At 38.5% G+C, this 24,011-nt stretch overlaps 7 protein-coding genes across 7 annotated transcripts; 2 read left to right on the top strand and 5 right to left on the bottom strand.

The window, feature by feature from the left end:
• Positions 1-42: 42 nt before the first annotated feature.
• On the bottom strand, positions 43-2,428 carry LOC18024405. The gene is made up of 4 exons (XM_006406569.2): positions 2,150-2,428; positions 1,444-1,845; positions 628-1,042; positions 43-523 (listed from the first exon to the last, which is right to left on the bottom strand). The coding sequence occupies exons 1-4, from the start codon at positions 2,391-2,393 to the stop codon at positions 322-324; spliced, it is 1,263 nt and encodes a 420-aa protein (XP_006406632.1). The 5' UTR covers positions 2,394-2,428; the 3' UTR covers positions 43-321.
• Positions 2,429-2,967: 539 nt separating this feature from the next.
• Positions 2,968-5,762, bottom strand: LOC18024406. The gene is made up of 2 exons (XM_006406570.2): positions 4,412-5,762; positions 2,968-3,940 (listed from the first exon to the last, which is right to left on the bottom strand). The coding sequence occupies exons 1-2, from the start codon at positions 5,623-5,625 to the stop codon at positions 3,175-3,177; spliced, it is 1,980 nt and encodes a 659-aa protein (XP_006406633.1). The 5' UTR covers positions 5,626-5,762; the 3' UTR covers positions 2,968-3,174.
• Positions 5,763-6,486: 724 nt separating this feature from the next.
• LOC18024407 (probable lipid phosphate phosphatase 4) lies at positions 6,487-7,911 on the bottom strand. Its single transcript, XM_006406571.1, has 6 exons — positions 7,696-7,911; positions 7,487-7,574; positions 7,280-7,389; positions 7,062-7,155; positions 6,732-6,980; positions 6,487-6,641 (listed from the first exon to the last, which is right to left on the bottom strand). Exons 1-6 carry the CDS (start codon positions 7,909-7,911, stop codon positions 6,487-6,489), a joined length of 912 nt encoding a protein of 303 aa, XP_006406634.1.
• Positions 7,912-12,617: 4,706 nt separating this feature from the next.
• LOC18024408 lies at positions 12,618-14,410 on the bottom strand. Its single transcript, XM_006406572.2, has 2 exons — positions 14,131-14,410; positions 12,618-13,468 (listed from the first exon to the last, which is right to left on the bottom strand). The coding sequence occupies exons 1-2, from the start codon at positions 14,293-14,295 to the stop codon at positions 12,899-12,901; spliced, it is 735 nt and encodes a 244-aa protein (XP_006406635.1). The 5' UTR covers positions 14,296-14,410; the 3' UTR covers positions 12,618-12,898.
• A 333-nt stretch (positions 14,411-14,743) lies between these two features.
• Positions 14,744-17,260, top strand: LOC18024409 (uncharacterized PKHD-type hydroxylase At1g22950). The gene is given in 10 exon segments (XM_024159546.1): positions 14,744-15,256; positions 15,533-15,580; positions 15,667-15,817; positions 15,820-15,842; positions 15,936-16,086; positions 16,194-16,280; positions 16,396-16,520; positions 16,614-16,732; positions 16,855-16,966; positions 17,060-17,260. Coding segments are annotated over 10 exon segments (1,173 nt in total). The 5' UTR covers positions 14,744-14,935; the 3' UTR covers positions 17,096-17,260.
• A 1,561-nt stretch (positions 17,261-18,821) lies between these two features.
• Positions 18,822-21,461, top strand: LOC18024410 (WAT1-related protein At3g18200). Its single transcript, XM_006406574.2, has 7 exons — positions 18,822-18,831; positions 19,813-20,017; positions 20,199-20,261; positions 20,370-20,486; positions 20,581-20,974; positions 21,063-21,214; positions 21,293-21,461. Exons 1-7 carry the CDS (start codon positions 18,822-18,824, stop codon positions 21,459-21,461), a joined length of 1,110 nt encoding a protein of 369 aa, XP_006406637.2.
• Positions 21,462-21,900: 439 nt separating this feature from the next.
• Positions 21,901-23,899, bottom strand: LOC18024411 (T-complex protein 1 subunit delta). The gene has a single exon (XM_006406575.2). The coding sequence runs from the start codon at positions 23,732-23,734 to the stop codon at positions 22,124-22,126; it is 1,611 nt and encodes a 536-aa protein (XP_006406638.1). The 5' UTR covers positions 23,735-23,899; the 3' UTR covers positions 21,901-22,123.
• Between the last annotated feature and the right edge of the window lie 112 nt (positions 23,900-24,011).

Raw genomic sequence — 24,011 nt, forward strand, 5'->3', positions numbered from 1 at the left:
CGGGAGTCTAGTTCAACTAAAATGAACACAATTTTCCTTTTTTTTTAAATGGCAAAAAGGTACCAAAATCGAATCCGAACCAAACCGGCAAAAAAAAAAAACGGAACTGAAGACAAAAATTTGTTTTCCCAAACTAAAAATTGCATCTAATTAAGAACCCAAACAATTCTTCATGAGAGACGAGAAGAAGCAAAATATGGATTTAACATCAATTATTTATGGATCCAAGATCCGTACCGGATCAATTGATGGCCAGAAAAAGACGATCAAATGAAATCTTTGGTGAAACAAGACCAAAGTCTCGAACCAGGAAAATTTTCTTCATACGTTGATGGGATTTGATTCTTTAGACCTTATGATCTTGGCTTGTAGTTTCTGCATAAAAGCTGGATTGGCTTGTAGTCTTTGTTTCACATACGAAGTTCTTATGTCCTCAGCAATCTTGTTGGCCTTCGCAGCTTCCTCTATCAGCCCGTAGAGCGTCCTTAAGCAGTCTTTCCTGTTTTCCTCTCGGTGTTCAAACCTGTGACAAGTGTGTGTTGCACAACGACATAAAACAATTCATGATTCGACATTCTTGTCTTCCGCCGAAATTGCTTTTAATAAGGTTTTTTAAAGTTATATTACCTCTCGCTGGTGATCATAAGCTCGTCTTTCCCTGAATCGTATCTTTTTCCCACAAGTTCCCGTAGCCTCCTAGCTTGATGCTTTGAGAGCCCCAGCTCTTTAACTGTAACAGACAATTTAACTTTCCTGTTCTTTGGATGCCAAGCATCGCCACCAGGAGCAAAAACTATCCTCGATTGCCACTTAAGGATTGGGCCTTTACCGGGAGGGTCATCCAAATTGGTATTCCTGTCAGACGCATCCGTTTCATCAAACTGGAGAGGTCCATCAGCTTCCATTTGATCTCCATATTGGATTACCATCTCATCTTCGAATTCCTTGAAAAGCTCATAAGCTGCTTCGGGCTCAATTTCTCCACTTTCACACATATCCCCGAGCTCATTAAACTTTGCTTCAACTTTTTTCTTCAAGTCATCTGAATGAGAAATACAGTCATGAGGGTTTCCCCAATGTTCTTACAAATGCATCACAGGAACAAACCAATATGCTTTCTAAAATTCCCTGCTGACTCGAGAAGCAATGAATGTGCCAAGTATCATATTACCTTCAAAGGGTCTAACAAGGATAGTTCTCCTACCATTAACTGAGCGAAATCTAAATAGAAAGGATAACTACAAATGCTCAGTCCTATAAGAGAGTGTTTTGTAGCTATAAGGACGCACATTAGTTCATCAATCAGCCTAGTCTCTGGAAATCACATACCTCAAAGGTTCTCTAGTAGGTCGTTACTAGGAAAGATTCAAAGGTAGCTATGCCTAAAGATGTGAATCAATGAAATAAATGGACAAGATGAATTTCAACATAAAACTGCATTACCAGGAAGAAGCTTGTCCCAGTGGAGCATATCCTCAAGAATCTCTTCGCATTCCTTAGTATCCTTCAGAATCCCATGTTGAATGCCTTCTTTAACAATGCCATCCCACTTCTGATCGTCCATGTTGAAAAACTCATTCTTGCTCATCTTTTTCTTTACATGCTCCGGAGTGTTGTACAGATCCTCAAGTTCTTCGTCAGTAGAGTGGGCATCCTCGAAATCAGATTCAAAGTCTTCATCCTTCACATCATCTTTGAAAGGCTGACTCTCAAGTGAATCCATCAATTCATCATCTGTCTCCTCGTGTTTGTCTACAAGTCTTCTCTTCAGAAGTGCTTCAATAATTCCGGGCAAAGCGTCTTCATTACCCTCATTGAAATACTTCTCTAGACGGGATTTTAGCTCTGAAACCACAAACCAATATCTTAGGACTTAGCCACATATGACATACCTCAATTTCAAGAGCTTACCTACAGATTCTACTAGCTCATGAGAAATACAGATTCTACAATTCGAAGAAACCAATTGGTTGTAATGTTCAAGGTATCCGCTACAGATTACCAGAAATGTTGCGATCACCAAATGAACGATTAAACTCCACCATTTCGAATAATACAAGGCGCAAAATGAAAAGAGAGACACAAGAATTTTTGTTTTTGCTTTGATCAAGAGAACCCCACAGCTTGAACAGAGGATAGAGTAATTTACCTTTGTTGCTTACATCCTCTACAGCGAGCTCTTTCTTTTCGGATGATTCAGTCGGCGAAGACTCGGGAGCAGTAGTCGGGTTCTCACCGGATTCCGATGAGAATAATCTGGGTTTGAGAGGAAACGGTGCGGCGATCGGAGCGCAAAAGGGAACATTGGCAGAGCAGCTTCGATGGGTAATCCGAGGAGAAAGGAGAAGTCTGCGAGCGCAGCGAGATACATTTTTGAAGAGAGCTCCTCTCATGGCGGATCGGAGATTTAGGGTTTTAGGGTCGTGGAGTGTGTAATCCAAAAGTACATAAGTGTGATCCTAAACCAAATGCTGTTTAATTTACGGATTTGACACTGTACCCTTTAAGCCTTTACTGCAGTAAAATAAAAATAAAATAGCTTATGGGACTTCCAGTATCCAAACCACCGGAAATTAAAATGGAGTTTCTGTAACTCTGTTTCCACCTTCCAAATATATTTGGCCATTTGGGTCTACACACCAACATCTCGGAATATTTTACAGTTCTCAAGGTGGTAAGTAAAGAAGTTTTGTAGTTAACAAAAAATGAATACATATGTGGGACTCAAATTTGAATAGCATTTGTTTGTAAATTGGTTGGTACAGTATATGGGTAATCTCAATCGTTCGTTTATATATTTTTTTTTAAAAAAAAAACCAAAAAACTTCGAGAACATAATTCTACAACAAACCTAAAGTTTGATCAAAACCAACACTCCTTGGTGAAATTAGAGATGAATTGAAAATAATTGATCTATTTTCATACGAAAAAGTATGCATAACATTTTCTATTTGTAAAAATTTTAAATGCCCAAGTTTTCCAATTTTAGAACGATTATCTATTTATACAGATAATAAATACATAGTTTGCTGAAAAAAAAAAAAAGATAATAGATCATGGTATTTATTTTTTTGTGAAAGTTTAAAACATAAATAAATAAAAAATTCTAGGCCATGGGTTAGAGCCGGGACAGCTTTTGACTTTTGCGCGTTTATTACTTCAAAGATTCAGTGCTTAAAGCGGTTGAGACGCAGCCAAATGTTGTTGCTGTTTGCCACTGTCAAGAGCCATCTGCTTGGACATATCGGCTAGAGCGGCTGCGGCTGCCGCTGGTGTCATGCTTTGGTACGGAGACGCTAAGGGAATACCAGTGTTAGCAGGAGGACGTTGTGCGTGGTAATACACTGTCTCATTTGGCGCGTTTGCGTACTCGTACGCCGCACCGTAGTTGGGATTTGCGTTCGAGGCGTGTTGTTGAGAGACTCCAGCGTAACCCATGTATTGTTGCTGATGCAGTTGCTGTTGCTGAAGAGCCTGAGGGATTTGTGACACAGCGGCGGCACGGTAAGCGTTCTGAGCGGCTTCAGGTCTCGCGTTTGTAGCGGGTTTTGAGTTTGGGTAGAGCGGGGGAGTTCCAGCTGGGACATACTGCTGCTGAGATTGCGGGACGGGCATCATGTAAACCGGGTAGTTTTGGTGCTGATGAGAGTAAACCGGGATGTATTGTGATGGGTGAGGGATGTACTGAACGCCTTGGTGTAAGAAAGGTTGTTGTACCTGGGGCTGGTGTTGTTGGTCCATAGTTGTGTATGTACCTGGCTGAGATATGACGTGGGATGTGGTTTGGGCTGATGTGGTTTCAGGCTGAGGTACGACGTGGGATGTTGTTTGGACCGAGGTGGTTTCAGGCTGTGTCACTGGGGCTCTTGGCAGAGCTGGAGCTTGGTCTTGGTAGTACATCGGCTTTGAAAATGAAGTAGCAGAAGATATGCTAGTATCACTGTGTATGTATAACAACAGAATAAATCAGCATTTAGTGTCAGACTCATAGAACAAAGTTAGCATCTCTGGTCGCGCTATAAAAGACAGATCTAGATACAGATGAAACAAACGGTCTAAAGTGCTTGACAGCTTAAAGATAAATTCTTCATTTTTCATTTCATATAGACAGCTTAAAGATATAATGATATATTCATCATTTTCTTTTGATATAACATACTTCAAACTTGTGATCTATATTTTTAGCTACTTTCCGCATGTAATTGAAACCACAGGTAAAGATCAGAGAACAGAGACAGTGTAAAGAAAAGCACTACTTCAAGGCGAGCTGAAGAATATGATCTGAAATTACCTAAATCAATCATCTATCTAATACAACTAGAGAGACTTATCTCAGAAAACAAATGCAGATCAATAAATAGAACAGGAAATCGCATTGAAACAATGTTTCTGAGTAAATGAATGAAAGTACCTTGCAACTGAATCAGGAGATGTCAAGCCATACCCACCGGCACCTCGCGGTGGAATCATCACTGGCTGCATCGGTAAAGGTGGCTTCCTGTAGCCAGTGGATCCACCTGGATCGGATCGATCGTCGTCCGGTGAAACCTGGCCATTGCTTACGGCAGGAGCACCATCAATAGGTGAGTTGTTATACCCCATCGCAGCATCGGTCATCATACCAGACGGAATCATCATCGTTGGCCGATTAGCCATCAAGCCAATGCCATCTTCCATATGCCTCTGAGTGTGCACATTTGAGAAGCTCATCTGCGCAAACTGTTCCTCGATCCTCTGGTCTTCGCTAACTCTAACGCGGATCGGTGGCAGATTTGCAGTGGAAGGAGAAGAAGAGGAAGATCCTATCGAAGAACCGGCGGCTTCCATCATCGGCGAATCAGGCATCGAGCTCATATGCATCTCTTGATGCGAAATCACACCGTTAGCGACCAAATCCCCTCGCTTGTTGTTCTCGCCACCAACACTAGTTTCTAGGTTTTGGATCTCGGCCTCTCCTCCGCTAGCCTCGTCGAGATTCACCAGTGTGTTGTTCACGGCGGCGGAATCCGACAAACCACGAGGAAGCAAACCGGACTGATTCAGAGCATCGACGAACCATGTATCAGATTTCGCGCCGTCAAGGAGAGAACCCATAGTAGCGGCGGTCTCGAGCTTGTTAGCGAAAAGGAACAACCGGATCCGTTGCGTCGCAGTCGCCGTCGCTGATGACGTCGCGCGATCGTATTCCTCAACCATGTTCTCCAGATCTTCATCAGTAGTGATGGTGACGAGTGAATCGAGATCTTCGCTGGGGAGCTGGTACTTGAGTGTGAAGGACCGGCCGTTGAGGAGCATACTGGAGAGTCGAGATCGGAGCGAGGCCAGTGACGCGCGTCGATCAACAACCACCAGACGCGTCTCGCCGCCGGAATATGTCAGCGCCTTGTCGTGTGGACGAGGCATGATGTGGCCGCCAAAGCTGCACATAAGGCGAAGCTTTGCACCAGGGACCGCCGCCAGTGGCTCCGCGTTACCTCCGGTGTCAATAGCGACGGCGCGTGGCGAACCATCTATCGGTTGTGTTAGCGTCCCGCTCTTGATTGCCGGTGGAATCGGGGGAGAGACGGCGGCTGCAGAAATAATATTAGGGGTGAGTTGCGATGAAACTGGGAGTGGGGTCTCCATGTGGATTCGGCTTATAATTCGATCGACAACTCAACGTCTTAAGTATCAGGTAAAAATCTTAAGTATCTTCCTATATTTCATGATAAAATTTGTCAGATAAAAAAAAAATTGTATCAATTTATATAGATTTGAAATACATCTGCGACTGTGATTTTGGAAAAGCTGTGAAGTAGAATGTTTAATAATATAAAATGATGATTGTGTGCCCTTTAACATGGGTTTCCTTTACGAGTTCCAAGTTTCCAACATTACAGTTTGCTGCAATTTGTTTCCGGAAAGTTCAATTTGACAGCAAATAAATAAAAAAAAAAGTTTGTTTGAGATGAAGTGGATTCCGAAGAAGGCGGGTGAATCTGGACCATAATGGGAACACTAAAAACCAAACCCATGTGGATAATTTTCGGTGACCGTGTTCGGTTTACTTCGACCGGACGCTACACGTTCGGTTCCCAAAGTTTATTTCCTCAAAAAAATTGACGCAACTGTTAGAAACTTGTAAATATGGATGGATTCAGATTGTTTGTGAAGGCTAATCTTAAGTACACAGGACCTCTGATTGAAAATTAATATAAAATTGGTTTAGAAACCAAAAATAGATTGAAGAGTCACTTTGCTTAATTAACACGGATCCAATGCGTGTACATGTTGAAACCGGAACCCAAGAGAGGATATAGAGGAACCAAACTAAACCAATTTTAACCAAACTAAATCTTTATAGACATGGTTTACAACAATTATACATTGGGGAAAAATGTCCCTTCTTAACATAAGGAACAAATTATCAGTAAGTGAAACATAATCAATATAATTAAAATTACAATGATAATAAATACACATATAAAAATATTAGCGCAGTGAATTTCAAAATTCAGAATCAGTGCTTTGTCGGTGCGGCGAGGAGGTGGAGCCACGCTCGACATCATTGTCCAACATTCCCCTAGAACTGCTCCTAGTCATCGTCGTGGCTCGACCACTCCTCTCGGCCAACATTCTAAAATACGCGTGTGGAGCCCATCCTATAACAAAATAAAAAAATCAAAAAACTCATTAATCATGAAATATTCAAGAACACATGATTGTAAAATGTTAAATCCTAGTTTGTTTACCATTGTCGTCGTATGGATAAGGAAAAAAGTGGAGGTAAGAGAAAGACGCGACGAATATTCCGATGATAGCTCCGGCGAAGACGTCGGTCCAATGGTGCCAGTAGTCATCGACTCGTGATATTCCGATGAGAATTGCGACGAGTATCGGTAAGAACACGAGGCATAGCTTCGCCACATGTCCCTGTCTATCAAATACTTTGATTTTTCCCGATAAGTACCACGCTAGAAATACTAAACCGGCGAATGACCCTGCATATACAATGTTTAATCGGTTTAATTTCAACCGGGATTAATTCCCATATTAACTTGCAATGTTTTTAGAAGACTTACACGAAGTGTGACCACTAGGAAAACTCTTGTAACCTTCTTTGATTATCTTTTTAACTCCATGGCACACAACATCTTTAGTATCCGGGTCAAATTTCTGTATTTCTTTCAGATTTGCGCAATATAAGAAAACTCACTCATAACAAACTAATAAAATACCAAGTAATTAATCGTTGATTTTTAAAGTAAGAAATGTGGATTGATAGATGTATGTTTCATACCGGTTTACCATCGGGGAAACATCGGTAAAAGAAGTTAGGTCGTGGCCTACCGACCGCGTCTTTGATGGAATCAGTGGTGACTCCAGTCACTAGACACGAGAATGCGAGACCTTTAATTTACACATTGGTCACGCTAGTTAATATTATCTTAGTTTCGATTTGAAATTCACAATACAACATAATTGAGAATAGAAATGATGAACTCACCGAGAATGGCGTGGTGAAGATCATAAACATCTCTCCGGAAGTAATAGTAGACAGTGAAGATGCATATAGGAACCAATACACAAATAATCTATAAACACCACACCCACAAACCAAATATATAACCATCATTCACAAATAATAGCAATGATTTCTTGTGATGAAAGGCACATAGTGAAATCATAGGTTTCTTGGGAAACAAGTTTACTTACCGGGACAGCCCACATAGGGATGGTGTCTTTAAAGAATGGGAAAGTGAGATCGGTCAACATGTCTGGTCCGATGTAGCGATGAAAAGGTTCGATAACATTGAGGACAATGTCGATGAGACCGAGGAGGACGAGGATGAGCCAGTCACGTAGATGTTCTCGAGCCACATTCCATCCATGGCTCTTCACCGTGTGAGATCCAAGCATTATCTTAGACATTTCTCAGGCTTATCAAATTAACCTAAAACAACAGTTTCATTGTAAAATATATACATAACAATCTATCTTCTTTGTTTTTCTTTTCAGAATCAGATTTGATTTTGTTATGTAAAGGTTTCTCCGATCAAAACTAAACCAGAGTTTTGTTTCTATGTTTATATCATGACTCAACGCGATGAAACTATTTATCCAACAAAGAAGAACCAAAATAATCATTGGTTTCGGGATGAATTGAGGGGAAAACAATTTCAAAACAAAATCTTAGACTCGTCAAACATACATACACAAATGCATTAACAATCGCACAGAGAGATTACGAAATGAAAATGGGTACCTGGTGAAACGGGAGATCAATCAATGGCTAAACAAACCCTAATTAATCTTTCCTATTTCTGTTTTTGGGGTGAAAATCTATTCTATTACTGTTACAATTGCAATATACAAACGTAATTATGAACAATATTTTTTGAAACGGTGAATGGGGATATGAATTTGAGGAGGGATAAGAAAAGATTAATTCATAGCAAAAATGAAGTTTTTGTTCTTTCGAAACAGTTATGATACATTAGATTTTTTTTTGTTTTAGCCGTTTAATATTTTTCTAAAACCAAAATAACTGTAGCTAAATGACGATTTAAATTCTTTTCTTTTTTAACCTTTAATGTTTCACTGGCCTCTAAAAACATTTGCAAAGGATAATAAGCCTTGCTTATTTCGTAAAACTCTTATTTATTAGTATTTCTTTCTTCGTATAAAAAAAAGTTTAACAGACTTAAATGTTCTTTTCAATATCAAAGCTTTCTAAATGTAAGGCTCAAATTAACAAGATTAGCTGATATTGTGAACATATCTAAACGTGTTGTGTTGTGTTGGTGTTATATATAGTTATAGCAATGCTAATATACTTTTACAACCCCTTCAATAGCTTATTCACCAGATTTTTAATGAAACTAAAATATGATACCATTTCGACGACAAATGCATGAAAATGACTACATAATCACAATTATAATAACACGTTTGAAGAGAAGTAATATTTGACGTGACTTATATGGCAATTTTTTCAATAAATAAGAACTACTACTATAGTTCCCTACCAGTTATATTTTCTAGAATGATGGGAACAGATATGATATGACTAACACTAACAAAGGCTCAGTATATTCAAAGAGAGCGGCAATAAAGTAGAAATGCACCCACCAATCCAAATTGCATTTAGATGGTTATAACTTATAGCGCCAATGCTGTAAGATCGTTCGTGGTGGTACAATTTCGTAAATGCATCGTCTTTAATTATTCGATATTCTATTACTATACTAACAAACAAACAAAAAACAGAAGTACCGAAGAAGAAATAAAACAATTTCAGAGATACAAGATCGAAGTCGACTCTCGATTCGTAATGATAGAGTTATTCAAAGGTACACCAAATCTGAATTTCGAAATTCGATGGTCTACATAGACTCTACACTACGATAAGACCTAGCTGGTTTTGTTGTGAAGAAAATGGGGCACACAAGTTGCATCTTAAATGAATAGTGTGGTACTCATCTTTCTCTCTCTCAATTTCAATCTGTATTATTATACCACATGTGCTACTCTGCAATGGAAATTCCATTTCAATAATCGATTAATGATTATCTCATCACTATAATACCCTCCCCCACTTATTTAATTCCCTTGTCTCACTCTCTGACTCTTTAAAGTCCTCCAGCATTATAAGTTGTTATAAAATTCCTTTCTTTGACCTCTTCTCTTTCTCAAATAGGAAAAACTAAATTATTTAGTTCCAAAATTTTCACCCACTCACTGTGTATTCAAGTCCATTATTGCATTCCTTGATTTGATATGAATGGAGTTTCACATTTTTAATTCCTAAGAAGTAAGAGAAGCTGAAGAAGACAAAAGAAGTGAATGAATTACAAGAGAAAAAGGACAAACCCATGACTATCCAAACACTAATATTTGATTCCCTTCTTAATGTCATAGTCCCTACTTTGGTGATCTGTCATTTTCGCCTTTCTTCAATTTTTGATCCATCTCCGGTTTACCTTCGTCATTATTCATTTCTGTTATCTATATACGGTTATCTATACCAGTCTAAATTGGTCGCTTGTTTGTCATTAATTAGTTATTATGGTGATTGACAGCTATTGCAGTGTTTTACATCTTAGCTACCCTTTGAGACAACATCAAATTCAAAGACAATGCATCGACCAAGTGCAAGTGGAGCATTATTCAGACATACATTCGATTCCTGAAAAATACCATATAAAATATACGTTTAATGAAATTTACACAAGATCTTCAACACAATTTGAGACGGTTATGTTCCATTAGTCAAGTACCGTTAATTCATCAGTTATGAGGACGTTGTTTCAATGTATCAGACTTTTTGAGTTCAATCCTATTCATAGCAACATGATGGTTTACGAGTTTTGAATTTGTGTCAATTGTAATATATCTAAATATATAAGGATACTACGAAAACAAAAGTCGAAATTTGTTAGTTAACAACTTAAACTCTGTTAAGCAAGAGTATATTGTATCCAAAGATTTGAGAGTCATATATAGACATATCTACTACTATATATGAAGAAGATGCTATCAACAAACCTATAGTCTATATGTACTGACTCTCAAAATAAGAACTCCAAATAAGTTTTTATTCTATTTTAAAGATGATTATAAACTATTTAACAAACTTAAATTAAAATATCTTGACCATCAAATGAAACTGTTAGAAACACATGAGCATATATTTGTTTGAATACTAGTCACGATAACTGATTCCAAAAGTTACTACTACTATTTTTGGTTTTGTCGATTGAAACACACGAAAGGTTGAATTTTTGTCCAAGAGTTTTGTTGGACAAGTTAAATTGATATTGTGACCCTATCCACCTCTCACATTGAGGACGTACGGTTGGTTGGTGGGTAGGGTTTTTGCCAGCCATAGCTAAACTTTGAAATCAAAAATATCTCCTCCACATCTCACATGTCACATGATTACCACATTGATTGGCTCGTGTTTCTAGCAAGATTTTGGTATCGTTAGAGGCGCGGATACAAAAAGAATTCGGTTCTATCCAGTGAATGCCAAATATATTTGTCAAGAGGTTATATATAACCATTAAATCATAATCTCTTAACAACATTATACTCCGTTATTATGATGAATGAATGTATAACATATATATTATGTTCCTACACTGCAGTTGTTGATTTTTGATTCAAGCCAATATCCTAATTAATGTTTGAAATCTTCAATCGGATGAACTTATATATCATATGATTTATGCTGTGTCTTGCGCGTGTGTGTATATATTTGTGTGTGGAGGGGAATGTAGATGTAGAAACAGTCAACATTTTGGTACATTCTGTGGTCTAGGAGCTCTCTCAACTTTCTCCTATATATAAAAACTCTGTCTCTACTCCCCATTACCACTTTGTCACTTCACACACTCCCTATCGTATATATATATATATGCTTACACATATTCATATACACACATACTCTATGGTGTTGCATATATATGTATATATACTATATACACACATAGGTTTGAGAATGATGTTGGTTGTTGACAGAAGATAGAGAGCACTAAGGATGACATGCAAGTGCATACATATATTTATCATCACACCGCATGTACGTGGATGATAAAATATGTTAAACATATTCAAGAGAGAGAGAGGGAGAAGCAGAGAGAAAAAGAGCCTGCATCTCTACTCTTTTGTGCTCTCTATACTTCTGTCACCACCTTTATATTCTTCCTCTTTCTTACCTATATACACACATGCACATCTATATAGACATCATATATATACTTTCGTATCTATATATGCATAATGTTTACAAGGTGCATGCATTTCATATATCACATTCACATATATATGAAGTGATTTCATTTTAGTAAACGTTTACTTTCTCCCCATTACTTTAGCGCCAGTAAAGCTTTGTCGTTTCTGCTGTAATTTTGATCTATCATACACATCATCCAATATAGTGCTATGAGCATCCACTAGCACAATATTATATGCAATTTGTTCATTCTTTGAGAATTTTTTCATATCATATGCTATTCAAGGAGGACATATATACAAACTTGCAATGTGAATCAGTGTCTTATACAGGCTCTTTTTTTAATAAAAAACTTTCTTTGATTCATTTGGCAGGGTTTCAACTTTCAAGAAGCTTCACTGACATGGAACAACAACGATCAGGATGACGCTGTCTAACATTGCTATCTTAATCCAGATCTTCTAAGCAAATTTCAATAGTAATTCTGTTCCGCAAACTATCTAGTGTAAAAAATGATCTCTGGTTTGACCAAACATAACGAAACAATTTGTTGAATTGAGATACTATTGAGGCAAGGAGGTTGGATGGATGAAAAAAGAGTAAAAGTTCTAAAATTGGACACAAAACAGAAAGTGGAAGAAGAATAAAATATCATGGTTTTTCTTCTTCTAGGCAAGTGGATACAATGTCTATTTCTGTCTATAAATTCAGTAAAACTAAATATCGTACAAAAGAAAAAGTTATCATATTCTTTCACACTTTAGTCACAGAACACAAAACCATCTTATTAAATGTTGTAACGCAAGTAATCTCCGTTGAGAAGATGTAATTCATCAAACTAAAATCAATATCCGAACCGGTAACCAAACTAAACAAACCATGATATATCTAAATTCCGGTCCAGAAAATTCGGTATGGAGAAAACCCAAACCGTTCCTTTGAGTAAAGAGTAATACAAAGACATTAAGAACAAAGCCCGAGAAATTACATAGACTATAGACTAGAGAATGACTAGGCTATTCTCGATTGTTTGTTTGCGTTTACATAAGCGTTTGCGTTTCCATATAATGTTCCAATCATATATGACATGAAAACGCAAACGCAAACAAACAATTGCAACCAGAGTTGTTCCATCCGTTACTTAATATATAACTCTTGTAACAATGAAACTCCACCAAGAATCTACAGAGCATGAACCGCTGATACGATTTCACCATCCATCGATTCAGCCGTTTCTCTGAACGACTGGCTATGGAGTTGCCTGGTAAAAGTAGTGGTCGTGTCCAAGAAATATAGAATCGACGACAACATACAACAGCACACAAACATGGGGATGGGACCAAAGTTCCACAGGAAGAGCGGGAAGGAGAAGTAGAAAGCCCGCAGTCCAAGAGACCAGAAGTAGCTAGCTCGGTTCAGGTTTCTAGACACATACTCGCAGTGCTCTTTTTTCCCTCTTGAGACAGGCACTGTGACTAGGAAACTTACGTGAGCGTAGTACCTGATCGACTGTACGTTGCAGAGGAAGGCCATGAGGAAACAGATGAGGATTGTGAAGTTCTTGATTGTTGCAAGGAGAGGGCTTTTGTTCCCGTATATAATAGCTGATGCTGTGGATTTCGAAGCTGAGGAGTTGCTTACAAAGACGCCAATGATGGAACATAGAGTGATTGCTGTTGTGGCTAAAAGGGTCGATGCCATTATGTTGTTCCTGATTGTCTGTACTGCCAAAGTTCCATTTTTCAGCGGCTCCTGCAAATAACAATAAGAAAAATTGAATCTTTACAGTAACTCGCATAAAAAGGATTTCACAAATCAGAGTGTTCCTGTGTCTCTTATGCCTAGGGCGGCTATGTTCCTATCTAATGAAAGCCATTGTTTAGCTCCAAGATGAACATCACCAATGTTATAAGCTCAATGAGCTTAGGAAAAAGTGGAGCTTCCAGGGAAGAAAGCCCACCGTCTACTTCAAAGTTGATCACATCTCAACATCAAGTTTCACAGCTTAAAGCCTTTATTTTTCCTGATCTCATCATTCATTTCTTACTCATATCATAAACTTGCTCAATTTTGCTATATGATGTTTTAGCTGATCCAAATTATGGTTTCTCAATTGACCTCAAAAACCTCAGAACCATTAAACATAGTTAATAATTTTGGCACTCTTCTTCCCTAATATTACAAAAGAAAGCCTTCAGAATCTCAATTTAGACTTCCTAGATTCGCGAACAAAACAGCTCCGTCGACATAAACCTCGCGTTTCAAATCCAAACAATTCCGACAACATAAACCCTAAATTAAACCCCAAAAATCTCCAGAATCAAAGAAAAAAACCAGAGAGAGAGAGAGGGTCACCATTCACCAACGAATATCAGCTAAAGAGGAAAGAAAGAAAGGAGAAGAGAGAAACGTACAGTCATCATAGAGAAGACCCATTGTCGTCGAGATTCAGCATTGAGAGAGATAACAGTGAGCTTGGGACGATGGAGTATGGCGTAGCCGAGCCAGACATGGTAAGCGACCATCACGGCGAGACCAGCCGGCACAAGCACAGCATCCAGTGATTCCTCCTTCCACATTAAGAATTAGAATTCGCTGCAGATGTACTCGCGATTTGTAAATAATTCCGTGATCGGAAAAGAAGAGTAAAATCGATGGCCAAATGATTTTGGGTGCAGAGGCAAGAGACCAAGGAAGCCAGCGAGGAAGAGAGAAAAAGCACGAAAGCTGGAGAGCGACAGTATTCACACGTGTGAGCTTTAACAAACTTGATAGAGACTATAGATGTGTGTCACACGTGTTAACACAAAAGTCTATTGAAGAGATAACTTCATGTCTCCTCTCCCTCCTCTATGCTGCTATATCCCAAATTGCTTCTGAACCGGAATGTACCGGTAATTTAATCTTAAACCAAAGACAGGTTTGAATTTCTTATGGGCCTTGAATATGGGCCGCAAAATCATTTTAACTCCTAAAAAGCGTGGGAAGGGAAAATTACGTACGTCGTTAAGAAAGAAAAAAAAAGAAAAAAAAAGCTTCGAGGGAACATTGTAGAAAACCCTAACTTCAACGGGAACCCAAAATCGGAATCCCCAGATCGATAGGAAACAAAAAGGGCCCTGATATTGATTCTCTTTTAGATTCTGAGTTTCGATTTTGGAATGTAGTGTGCATAAGAAACCTATCTATTTATTGATTTGAATTCACTGTACCTTAGTAATGTCAAGTGACCGGCGAGAAGGTCAACAGGAGACGACGGTGAACGGTAACGGAGCTGTTGGAAGTAATTCTCAACCGGTGGCTCCTACGACGATGAGAGCTACGGCTACGAAGAACTCTGGCCAGAGACTGAGGCAAAATCCTAACAACGAGCATAGGCCGGATAGCTACGAGGATCTGCAGCTCGATTTCCCCAATTCGATGTATTCTAGTCTGGAGAAGTACTTGCCGCCGAGTATTCTCGTCTTGAGTAGGGAAGAGAAAGTGAAATTCATGACAGAGATTATGCTCAGGCACCTTCCCCATGGAGAGCGTTCCAGAGTAAGTACAAGTTTTGACCTTTTATCTGAATTTACATTCTGAGTTTTTGTATACTCGTTAATGATGATTTTTGTTAGTTTCTCCTAGAATTACATATGCAAATTGGTATGATCTTGATTTTTGACCTTTTGCTGCTATGCATAGGCCTTAATTCTGCTAAAATGCTTACAGCAAACTTATATTTGGTTAGATGATGATTGATGATTGAATGTCAACATGAGCCCCAGGATTTTTAAAAGTAAGGTTTTTTATTTATTTATTTCCATGATGCTACAGGCTCAAAGGCACAAAGACTATAGGCAGAAAATTATATCAAATTATCAGGTGTGTGTCCTTTCTTGAACTTCACTGTGTTCTATATCGTGCTGCTCCAATCACCAGCTAGTAGTTTGAAATGTCTTATTCTGCAGCCACTTCACAGAGAGTTGTATACTCTAGTTCCCGCACTATGTTTCGTTCCCACCTTCATAAATGCGATAAATGAAGGCACAGAGGAAAGCATCAAAAGCATATTGTCTCAACCGTCTACTGGTGTTTTCGTCTTTGACATGCTCCAGCCTAGCTTTGCGAGATGATGCTCTCCGAGGTAATTTGCATCCTTTTTTTATTTTTATTTTTCTCTCTACCCTTTTTCGTTATCTTTATATTACGTTCATGTGCTATTGTTTGGACCATGCAGATAGACAATTTTGAACATTGGGTGGGCGAGACAAAATTCCGAATCATGAGACCAAACACCATGAATAAATACGGTGCCGTGCTTGACGACTTTGGTCTGGATACCATGCTTGACAAACTCATGGAGTGTTTTATACGTCCCATTTCCAAAGGCAATCTATCTAACTTAAATCGATTACATAAGACTATTATTAGAAGGTTCATTTAATATGTTACCTTGTTGACCAAAAAGCTACTTATCATCTTTTTTGTTTTGTAGTATTATTTAATGATGTGGGTGGAGCAACTCTGGACTCTCACCATGGGTTTGTTGTTGAATATGGTAAAGATAGGGATGTTGATTTAGGTGAGGCCTTTTGTTCTTGAGTTATCCTTCAGAATTTTCACATGACGAGACTAGTTGTCTTAAATGCAGATAACCACGTAATTCAGGTTGAATATTAGTTCTTATAAATTTGCAGGCTTTCATGTGGATGATTCAGAAGTAACACTGAATGTATGTTTGGGTAACCAATTTGTGGGAGGGGAGTTATTCTTCCGAGGCACACGGTGTGAGAAACACGTTAACACAGCAACAAAGTCAGATGTATGTTACTCTTTTTGAGTTGCTTGCTTCTCTTAATAACATTTCATATCTGGCTGATGGCTAATTTAAACAGCTGTTTACTTACGAAAGCAGGAAATATTTGACTATTGTCATGTACCGGGGCAAGCTGTACTTCACCGTGGGCGCCACCGCCACGGTGCCAGAGCCACAACAGCTGGACATCGGGTCAATATGCTTCTATGGTGCAGAAGGTAATATCCCAATTGAAACTTGCCTCTGCACTGCCATGGAAATGTTTTAGATTGCAGATGAATTTCATTTGTTTTTTTCCAGTTTCTTATCAAGCTTTTTCCTTGGTGTTTGTTTCACGCAGCTCTGTGTTTAGAGAGCTCAAAAGTCATCAGAAGGAATTCTCCAGCTGGTGTGGAGAGTGCTTTTGCGAAAAGGAGGAGGAGAAAGGGCGGGCAATTGATGCTCTAAGAAAGGTAAGGCTCTTGATTGTTCAAGCCTACTATAGCTGTCTCTTTTTACACATAAGGTGTTAGATGATTCATATATGCTCTTTATTGCTATTGCAGAAATTGTTCAAAGTCGCACGTGTAACGCAAGCTTGAAGAAATCAATGAAATGAAACCTCTTGTGCACAGCTTTTCCAATGATTCTGGTGTTGACAACTCATCATCAAAAACATTAGATTTGAGAAACCTATCAGAACAAAACATTAATACATACCATTTTTTACTGTGCCACCTAAACTTTGAGTAAACACGTCTATTTTAACATTCTACGCCACTATCTCTAAACGGGCCGTATTTAAAAGAGCATGTTAAGTACGAGAAGCATCGATATCCTTTCGAAATAAAATTAGTTGCCTGGTGCTGGTTTTAAATGTTCCATGCCTATTTGGTTTGCAAGATTGATAATTTCGTTTTGGTACAAAAACCAATCAGGTCGTGCAAGTTGAACACTACTTTGAGTCTACATGCTCTTTAAAAGAGGAGGAAGAGTAAGAAACTAAGATATTCTTCGGATATATAGAGAGATATGTGGTCTATAAGATGAATTTTAGGATTAATTTTCATCATGGTGAAAAGACATTGGATTCATCATGGTGAAAAGTGTTTACTCCTACGGACATAGAGAGAAAAAAAAGAGAGAAATTGATTGGAAAAATGAGCAGCAAATGCGGAAATTCTCTTCATTATCATGTTGTCCATAAACTTTTACTATCGATAATTTGATCTAGTATATTAAAACATACATATATAATACATAACACAACACAATTTACTTTTTTTGATACATATATGTTGTCTTTTCGAAGAATTGCTCCTGTTTTAAAGTGACTTAAAAGTTAAAACTAAGTCTATGTAGAAATCTTTTGAGGTAAATGGCTCTCTGTTTTTCTTTTCTCGATTCTTTACTAATTATGTACAAGGAGTTGTATCGTTATTAGTGTTATCGAATTGTTTTTGGTCTTGCTACTCTCTAAAAGCTCCATATTTGATTTAACATGTTACTAGTATCGGCGAAGAGCCACAAATCATGGATTAACTTTGTAGTATCTCTATTGTATAGCGACAAGTATTAAGGCTATTTGCACGTTGTCCTAAATAATGGAAGGGAGAAGAAAGATTTGAATGTGTTTTGTATCTGTCTAGTTATTTGATGGCAAGACAAATCGAAATTGGTTGTGAAACGGTACCACCAACCCAATTAGTTGACTTTAAGCTTTTCATTGAATCCTAATGAATCTGTTATTTATGTCATTTTTTTATATTATATACTCTTTACATTCATTTTCTCACCAAATCTGGTTTTCGTGTTTCTTGGTATCTTTTCGACTATCTAAGTTGATACGATCGATTCGTTTGAGCTTTCTATCGTGTAGACTGTAGATGAACACGCAATTCATTCAATAAGGCTTCTATGGGATCTGATTGATTTTTCAAAGAACAAAAAATAGTTTTGATCTTTCGGTTTTTTGCCAGTTTGTTGTTGATCTTTGGTGATCTGATGTATCATTTTTGTTCCCTTTTTTCATTTTTGGATTCTGAAGTTGGAACCTTGTGATTATAAAATTAGGACATAGCTTTCTTATATCATGATCTGAAAAAATAGAGAGAATCTTGCATGTGTGATGTGTCCCACTAAGAAATAAAATAGTACAGAGTACAAGGTACTTAAAATTTGTAAAACTGTCTAAGATGACCAAAAAAACTATTTATAAAAGTGTTGACACAAAAATATAAAACAAATACATTTTAACATATTCACATTGTGAAATGATCATAGTTTTCAATATCAAAATTCCATAAAATCTTAGTTTAAAAACAAAAAATGAATCCACGTACTTAACTATTATCGGTTACTTCCCATTCTAGTTTTTGAAATGAACAGACGTAGTTTTTATTTTTCTTTTCCTTTTTATTTCGTCAATCGGAGAGGCCTAGTTACTGATTATATAATGTAGCCGTTTTTCAGAATCTAATGACATGAATAAAGAACAAGTAATTAACTGAAAAAACGGTGGTTACTCCTTGGCAGTACTGCTCCTCGGATATTTATCTATTGATAAACTTATTACTCAAATCATTCGAACAAATTGAATGATTATTAATGGTTTTCCACATTCAAGACAAGATGCCTAATTATGAGGTAGATCACATGCTATTCGATTCCATAAAAGTCATTATTACAAAAGTAAAGAAACTATAAAGAAAGAAATACACCCTCAAAGAAAGATGAATGCTTCATTTTCACTTGGGCTGTTATTATTTTCATATTTTAAATTCATATCGAAATTAAATTAAAACTCAGATTAAAACCTATATGTAGATATGATCATATGAACATTAAGTTTTGATCCGAACTCATGGTTAAAGAGATTTGGTATCATTGTCACTTTCGTGTCATTACCCATAATTCAAAACTGTTAGCTAGTAGTATGTGTGGAAATTGCAAAATATTAAAAATAACATTTTTTCACATAAAATGCGAGTGGAACTACTCAATACATAAATTATGCATAAACCCTACATATCTAAGTCACATAAACATTTAACCTCCAAATCGTAGTAGTATTAATTATAAGCAAATAATCATCTAACATCATCATTGCTCATAATCATTAATTACAAACTAATATAGTGGCCCACTTGAGGAAATGATGTACCATTCTGCTACCCCCTAAACCCAATAATCATCCAATTTATTTATTAATATCAGTAATATTAATTTTCTCTTTTATATCTCAAGTCCACCACGACACACATTCATATAAAAGGAACCTTTGATCTGCTATCAAACTTGAAAAAGAGAAGAGTCTAAGAAGAAGAAGACAAAATGGGGAAAGGAGTAGTATCAGAGAAGATGAAGCTTGTGGTGGCATTGATCACACTTCAGTTCTGTTTTGCAGGTTTCCACATTGTCTCAAGAGTTGCTCTTAACATTGGTGTCAGCAAAGTTGTGTACCCTGTTTATAGGAATCTTCTTGCCCTTATCCTCATAGGTCCCTTCGCTTACTTCCTCGAAAAGTAAGTCCTCTTCATCTCTCAGAGTTCCAGGGTTTGCTAGAAATGGGTATCTGTATTTTGGGATATAATGCTTTTGCTTTTCTTTTTAAGTGATATAATACTTTTGACCTTAAAAGGGTTTGTTTGTTCTCATCTGAGATTTCGTTTGTTCCTTTTATCTCATAACGCATTGTTTCAACAGAAAGGAAAGACCTCCACTCACAATATCTTTACTGGTTCAGTTCTTCCTCTTGGCACTAATTGGGTAAGCAGAACAAAAGAAGACAAGAGCTTTCATTAATCTTATCATTTGATTCCTTAATCCTCGAATCATTGCTTATAATTCTGAAACTCTTACGTGTTTTAACATCAGAATCACAGCGAACCAAGGATTTTACCTATTGGGACTGTACTATGCAACTCCAACGTTTGCTTCCGCAATGCAGAACTCTGTTCCTGCCATCACTTTCATCATGGCTTGTGCCCTAAGGTACCTAACAACCTCTTACACTGAAATATGGTTTTTAAGGGTATTAATCATGTTCCTTTTTGCGTCTAACATTGTTATTCCTCTGTTTATCAAGGTTAGAGCACATTGACCTGGTCAGGAAACACGGTGTGGCCAAAGTATTGGGAACCCTAGTGAGCATCGGTGGAGCCACAGTGATCACATTGTACAGAGGATTTCCGATCTTCCAGAAGAGCCTCAACATGCACGAGGAGGAGGAGATCGAATCTAACAATTCGCAGAACAGGACACTCGGATGGTTATACCTTATGGGACATTGTCTGTCATGGGCTGGTTGGATGGTTCTTCAAGCTCCTGTCCTAAAGAAGTACCCAGCAAAGCTCACTCTAACATCGTTCACATGTTTCTTCGGTCTAGTTCAGTTTCTAGTCATTGCTCTGTTTGTGGAAACTGATCTCAATAACTGGATCATCGTCTCTTGGGAAGAGCTCTTCACCATCCTATACGCGGTAAGCTCTCTCTCTCTCGCCGCCTCTCTTCCTTGATCTGAATCAATGAAATTAGCTTAAATGGATCTTTCATTGGTCGTGATTACAGGGAATAATAGCGTCAGGATTGGTGGTTTATCTTCAGACATGGTGTATCTACAAAGGCGGTCCTGTCTTTGTCGCAGTCTTCCAGCCTCTCCAGACACTTCTAGTTGCTGCAATGGCGTTTCTTGTTCTCGGTGATCAGTTGTACTCTGGAAGGTAAACACATCGAAAGCGAGATTATCCGGGTTTTTCTTCATTTCGGTCGCTCGTTCTAATTCAATCTTTGCTTTACAGGATTGTTGGAGCTGTGTTCATAATGCTGGGGCTCTACTTAGTTCTTTGGGGCAAAAACGAAGAAAGAAAACAGGTGCTTGAAGAGACGAGTCAACAAGATCCAGAGTCTCTGACCAAACATCTACTTGAAGCACAACACAGGAAGGGTAATTCTGAATCTGCAGTGTAAGAAGGTTTACACTTTTGCAAACACGACGCAAATATATCTCTGTACATACACACAAGATTGGTTCCATAAGAACTTGGCGAATACACAGTGGGTCTCTCATACAATGGATATTCTAGTCGTTTACGTTTCAAGTTGTAATCAAAATTGGGTTGCAATTGAATTTATGAATAAATGAAAAGATAATTTCAATTACGTTGACGACAGAGAAACAAATAGTAGCATATCTTGCGATCTGGTCTGGTTGGAGAAAGACCAATGCGCTGTAGAAACTCATGTTCATGCAATTGTGTCCTGTCATACTTTCTTTCAACGAATCTATGACATTTGTGAGCCAGACTAAGATTATTCAGATAGGCTGGCTAATTTTCTGACCCATTTCAAGCATTTGAGTCCCAGAAATTGAAGTTTTTGATTCTGTCCCTACCATTAGACTATTATAAGTTAAATAACCAAATTTATCAACATATGAAAAAAAAAGAGAAATCTTGATATATCAAGTCACTAGAAAGAAAACCACTCAAACAAAACCACAAATAAGACCACTTAGCAAAAAGGAGTCTAAATTCAACCATTGTGCAAAACGCCAAACAGAAAGATAAGAAACAAAGCTTAGATAGAGCAAGACAAGTGTTCTTGGACCTGTTTTGAGTGAAACTACCACACTACCTCACAGTTACGATGTCATCAATCTTCAAGATCATCCTTACGCATTCAGTTGCCAGAGTGATCGCGCTGGTACTCACAAGCAGAGGCTGAACCACGTTTTCCTCCAAGATATTAGTGATTTGACCTTTCCTTACATTAATCCCGGAGTTGATTTCCCCTTGAGCATGCTTGTTCCTGAGTTCAGTCACAATGGCAATAGGGTTCAACCCTGCATTCTCGGCCAGCGTGTATGGAATAACCTCGAGAGCTTCAGCGAAAGTCTTCACACAGTAACCTTCCATCCCATGGAGCACCTTAGCCCAAGCACCTAGCTGCCTTGAGAGCTCAATCTCTGGTGCACCACCTCCTGCAATCAAGAACCTCTTGCTCACCAGGCACCTGACAACACATAAAGCATCGTGTAGACTCCTCTCGGCTTCATCCAGAACAAGCTGGTTGGAGCCACGGACAAGAACAGAGGTAGTTCTCCCCATGTCTTTGATTCCAGTGATCTTCAAAATCTTTCCATCTCCAAGGGAGGCCTCTTCAACAAGATCAGCATGGCCAAGCTTCTCAGCTCTGAAATGTTCAATGTTGGCGATTGGCAGGCAATTCAATGTCTTGGTGACGAATTCAATCTCATCCCTCTCTACATCCTTGATTACCATGATTTTGGCTTTAGCCAAATAGTGAAGAGATAGATCAGTCACAGCATCCCTCAAAATACTCTTCTGGATCAGCAGAACATTGCAACCAGATGCCTTGATCTTTTTAATCATCCCCAAGATGTAATTCCTCTCTTCTTTCAAGATCCTATCCATCTGAGTATAATCAGAGACAACAATACTCTGCTCAATGTCAGTCTTTGGGGGTGAGATCTGGAACTGAATCACAGCGATCTTAGCATTTTCCATTCGAGTCGGTCCACCAGCGGCATGGCTCACCTTCTTGTCAAAAACCAAACCTTTCACCGGATGTGTATCATCCACAGTACCACCAAGCTTCTTAACAATCTTGATATCACGCAAATCCACTATTTCTGGCTTCGCCGGATCTATAACAGAGAGAACCGCATCTACAGCTAAAGGAGCAAGCAATGTGGAGTACTGGCTAACGACCTTACTGTTAAGCGACGTGCTGGCGGATTTGACGAGCGAATCTCGGTCAGTGAGCTCGACCGGGACAGCCATGGCGGTCAAGATATCAACCGACTTCGCGCAAGATTTGTGAAGCGCATCTGAAATGACAGTAGGGTGGATCCCAGCCGTGAGAAGGGTTTGACACTCCTTGAGAAGCGCACCGGCTAATACTACGACGGTGGTGGTCCCATCTCCGGCGGCCGAATCCTGCGATTTGGAAAGCTCGACCAACATCTTCGCCGCTGGCTGCAAAACCTCCATCTTGTTGAGGATCGTAGCTCCATCGTTAGTGATGATGACCTCGCCACTCGCGGTCGAAATCATCTTGTCCATGCCCTTTGGCCCCAAACTCGTACGAACGGAGTCTGCGACGGCGCGAGCAGAGTTGATGTTCGCAAAACGGACATCTTCCTTTCGCTTGTTGTCTACGAACGATTCCGACTTGGATGCGCGGGGCCTCGATGCCATGGGTGCCGTTACCGCCGCCATCGAAGACTATAACCGAGAAGCTTGAGATCTGATTTGTGATTTCAAGAGGAAATGAGCTCGATCAGTGTTACGAAAAGAAAAAATGGGAAATTTGCAGAAAACCCTAGAAGAAGAAGTGTAAGATGTGAGTTCTGGAAATGAAAGAGAGAGAAAGGGAATTTTTTTAAAATTCTCTAGGGTTTACGCTGAATGTTTGGTGCACGGGCTAATCTATTTCATTTTACTTATGGGCCTATTTAGGATTTTGTTAGTTATTCTGTATTAAGCCCAAAAAGCC

Source organism: Eutrema salsugineum, unplaced genomic scaffold (genome assembly GCF_000478725.1).
Source record: "Eutrema salsugineum unplaced genomic scaffold, Eutsalg1_0 scaffold_13, whole genome shotgun sequence".
Classification (NCBI taxonomy): domain Eukaryota; kingdom Viridiplantae; phylum Streptophyta; class Magnoliopsida; order Brassicales; family Brassicaceae; genus Eutrema; species Eutrema salsugineum.

Coding starts and splice junctions, on each gene's coding strand:
- LOC18024405 (XM_006406569.2), bottom strand. CDS start 2,393: ATGAGAGGAGCTCTCTTCAAAAATGTATCTCGCTGCGCTCGCAGACTT. Junction 1,043..1,443: donor CTGGGACAAGCTTCTTCCTG/GTAATGCAGTTT, acceptor TTTCTCATTCAG/ATGACTTGAAGAAAAAAGTT. Junction 524..627: donor CTTATGATCACCAGCGAGAG/GTAATATAACTT, acceptor CACTTGTCACAG/GTTTGAACACCGAGAGGAAA.
- LOC18024406 (XM_006406570.2), bottom strand. CDS start 5,625: ATGGAGACCCCACTCCCAGTTTCATCGCAACTCACCCCTAATATTATT. Junction 3,941..4,411: donor TCTCCTGATTCAGTTGCAAG/GTACTTTCATTC, acceptor ATACATACACAG/TGATACTAGCATATCTTCTG.
- LOC18024407 (XM_006406571.1), bottom strand. CDS start 7,911: ATGTCTAAGATAATGCTTGGATCTCACACGGTGAAGAGCCATGGATGG. Junction 7,390..7,486: donor TCTTCACCACGCCATTCTCG/GTGAGTTCATCA, acceptor TGTAAATTAAAG/GTCTCGCATTCTCGTGTCTA. Junction 6,642..6,731: donor TTATCCATACGACGACAATG/GTAAACAAACTA, acceptor ATTTTGTTATAG/GATGGGCTCCACACGCGTAT.
- LOC18024408 (XM_006406572.2), bottom strand. CDS start 14,295: ATGTGGAAGGAGGAATCACTGGATGCTGTGCTTGTGCCGGCTGGTCTC. Junction 13,469..14,130: donor GGGTCTTCTCTATGATGACT/GTACGTTTCTCT, acceptor TGTTATTTGCAG/GAGCCGCTGAAAAATGGAAC.
- LOC18024410 (XM_006406574.2), top strand. Junction 20,487..20,580: donor ATCATGGCTTGTGCCCTAAG/GTACCTAACAAC, acceptor CTGTTTATCAAG/GTTAGAGCACATTGACCTGG. Junction 21,215..21,292: donor GATCAGTTGTACTCTGGAAG/GTAAACACATCG, acceptor TTTGCTTTACAG/GATTGTTGGAGCTGTGTTCA.
- LOC18024411 (XM_006406575.2), bottom strand. CDS start 23,734: ATGGCGGCGGTAACGGCACCCATGGCATCGAGGCCCCGCGCATCCAAG.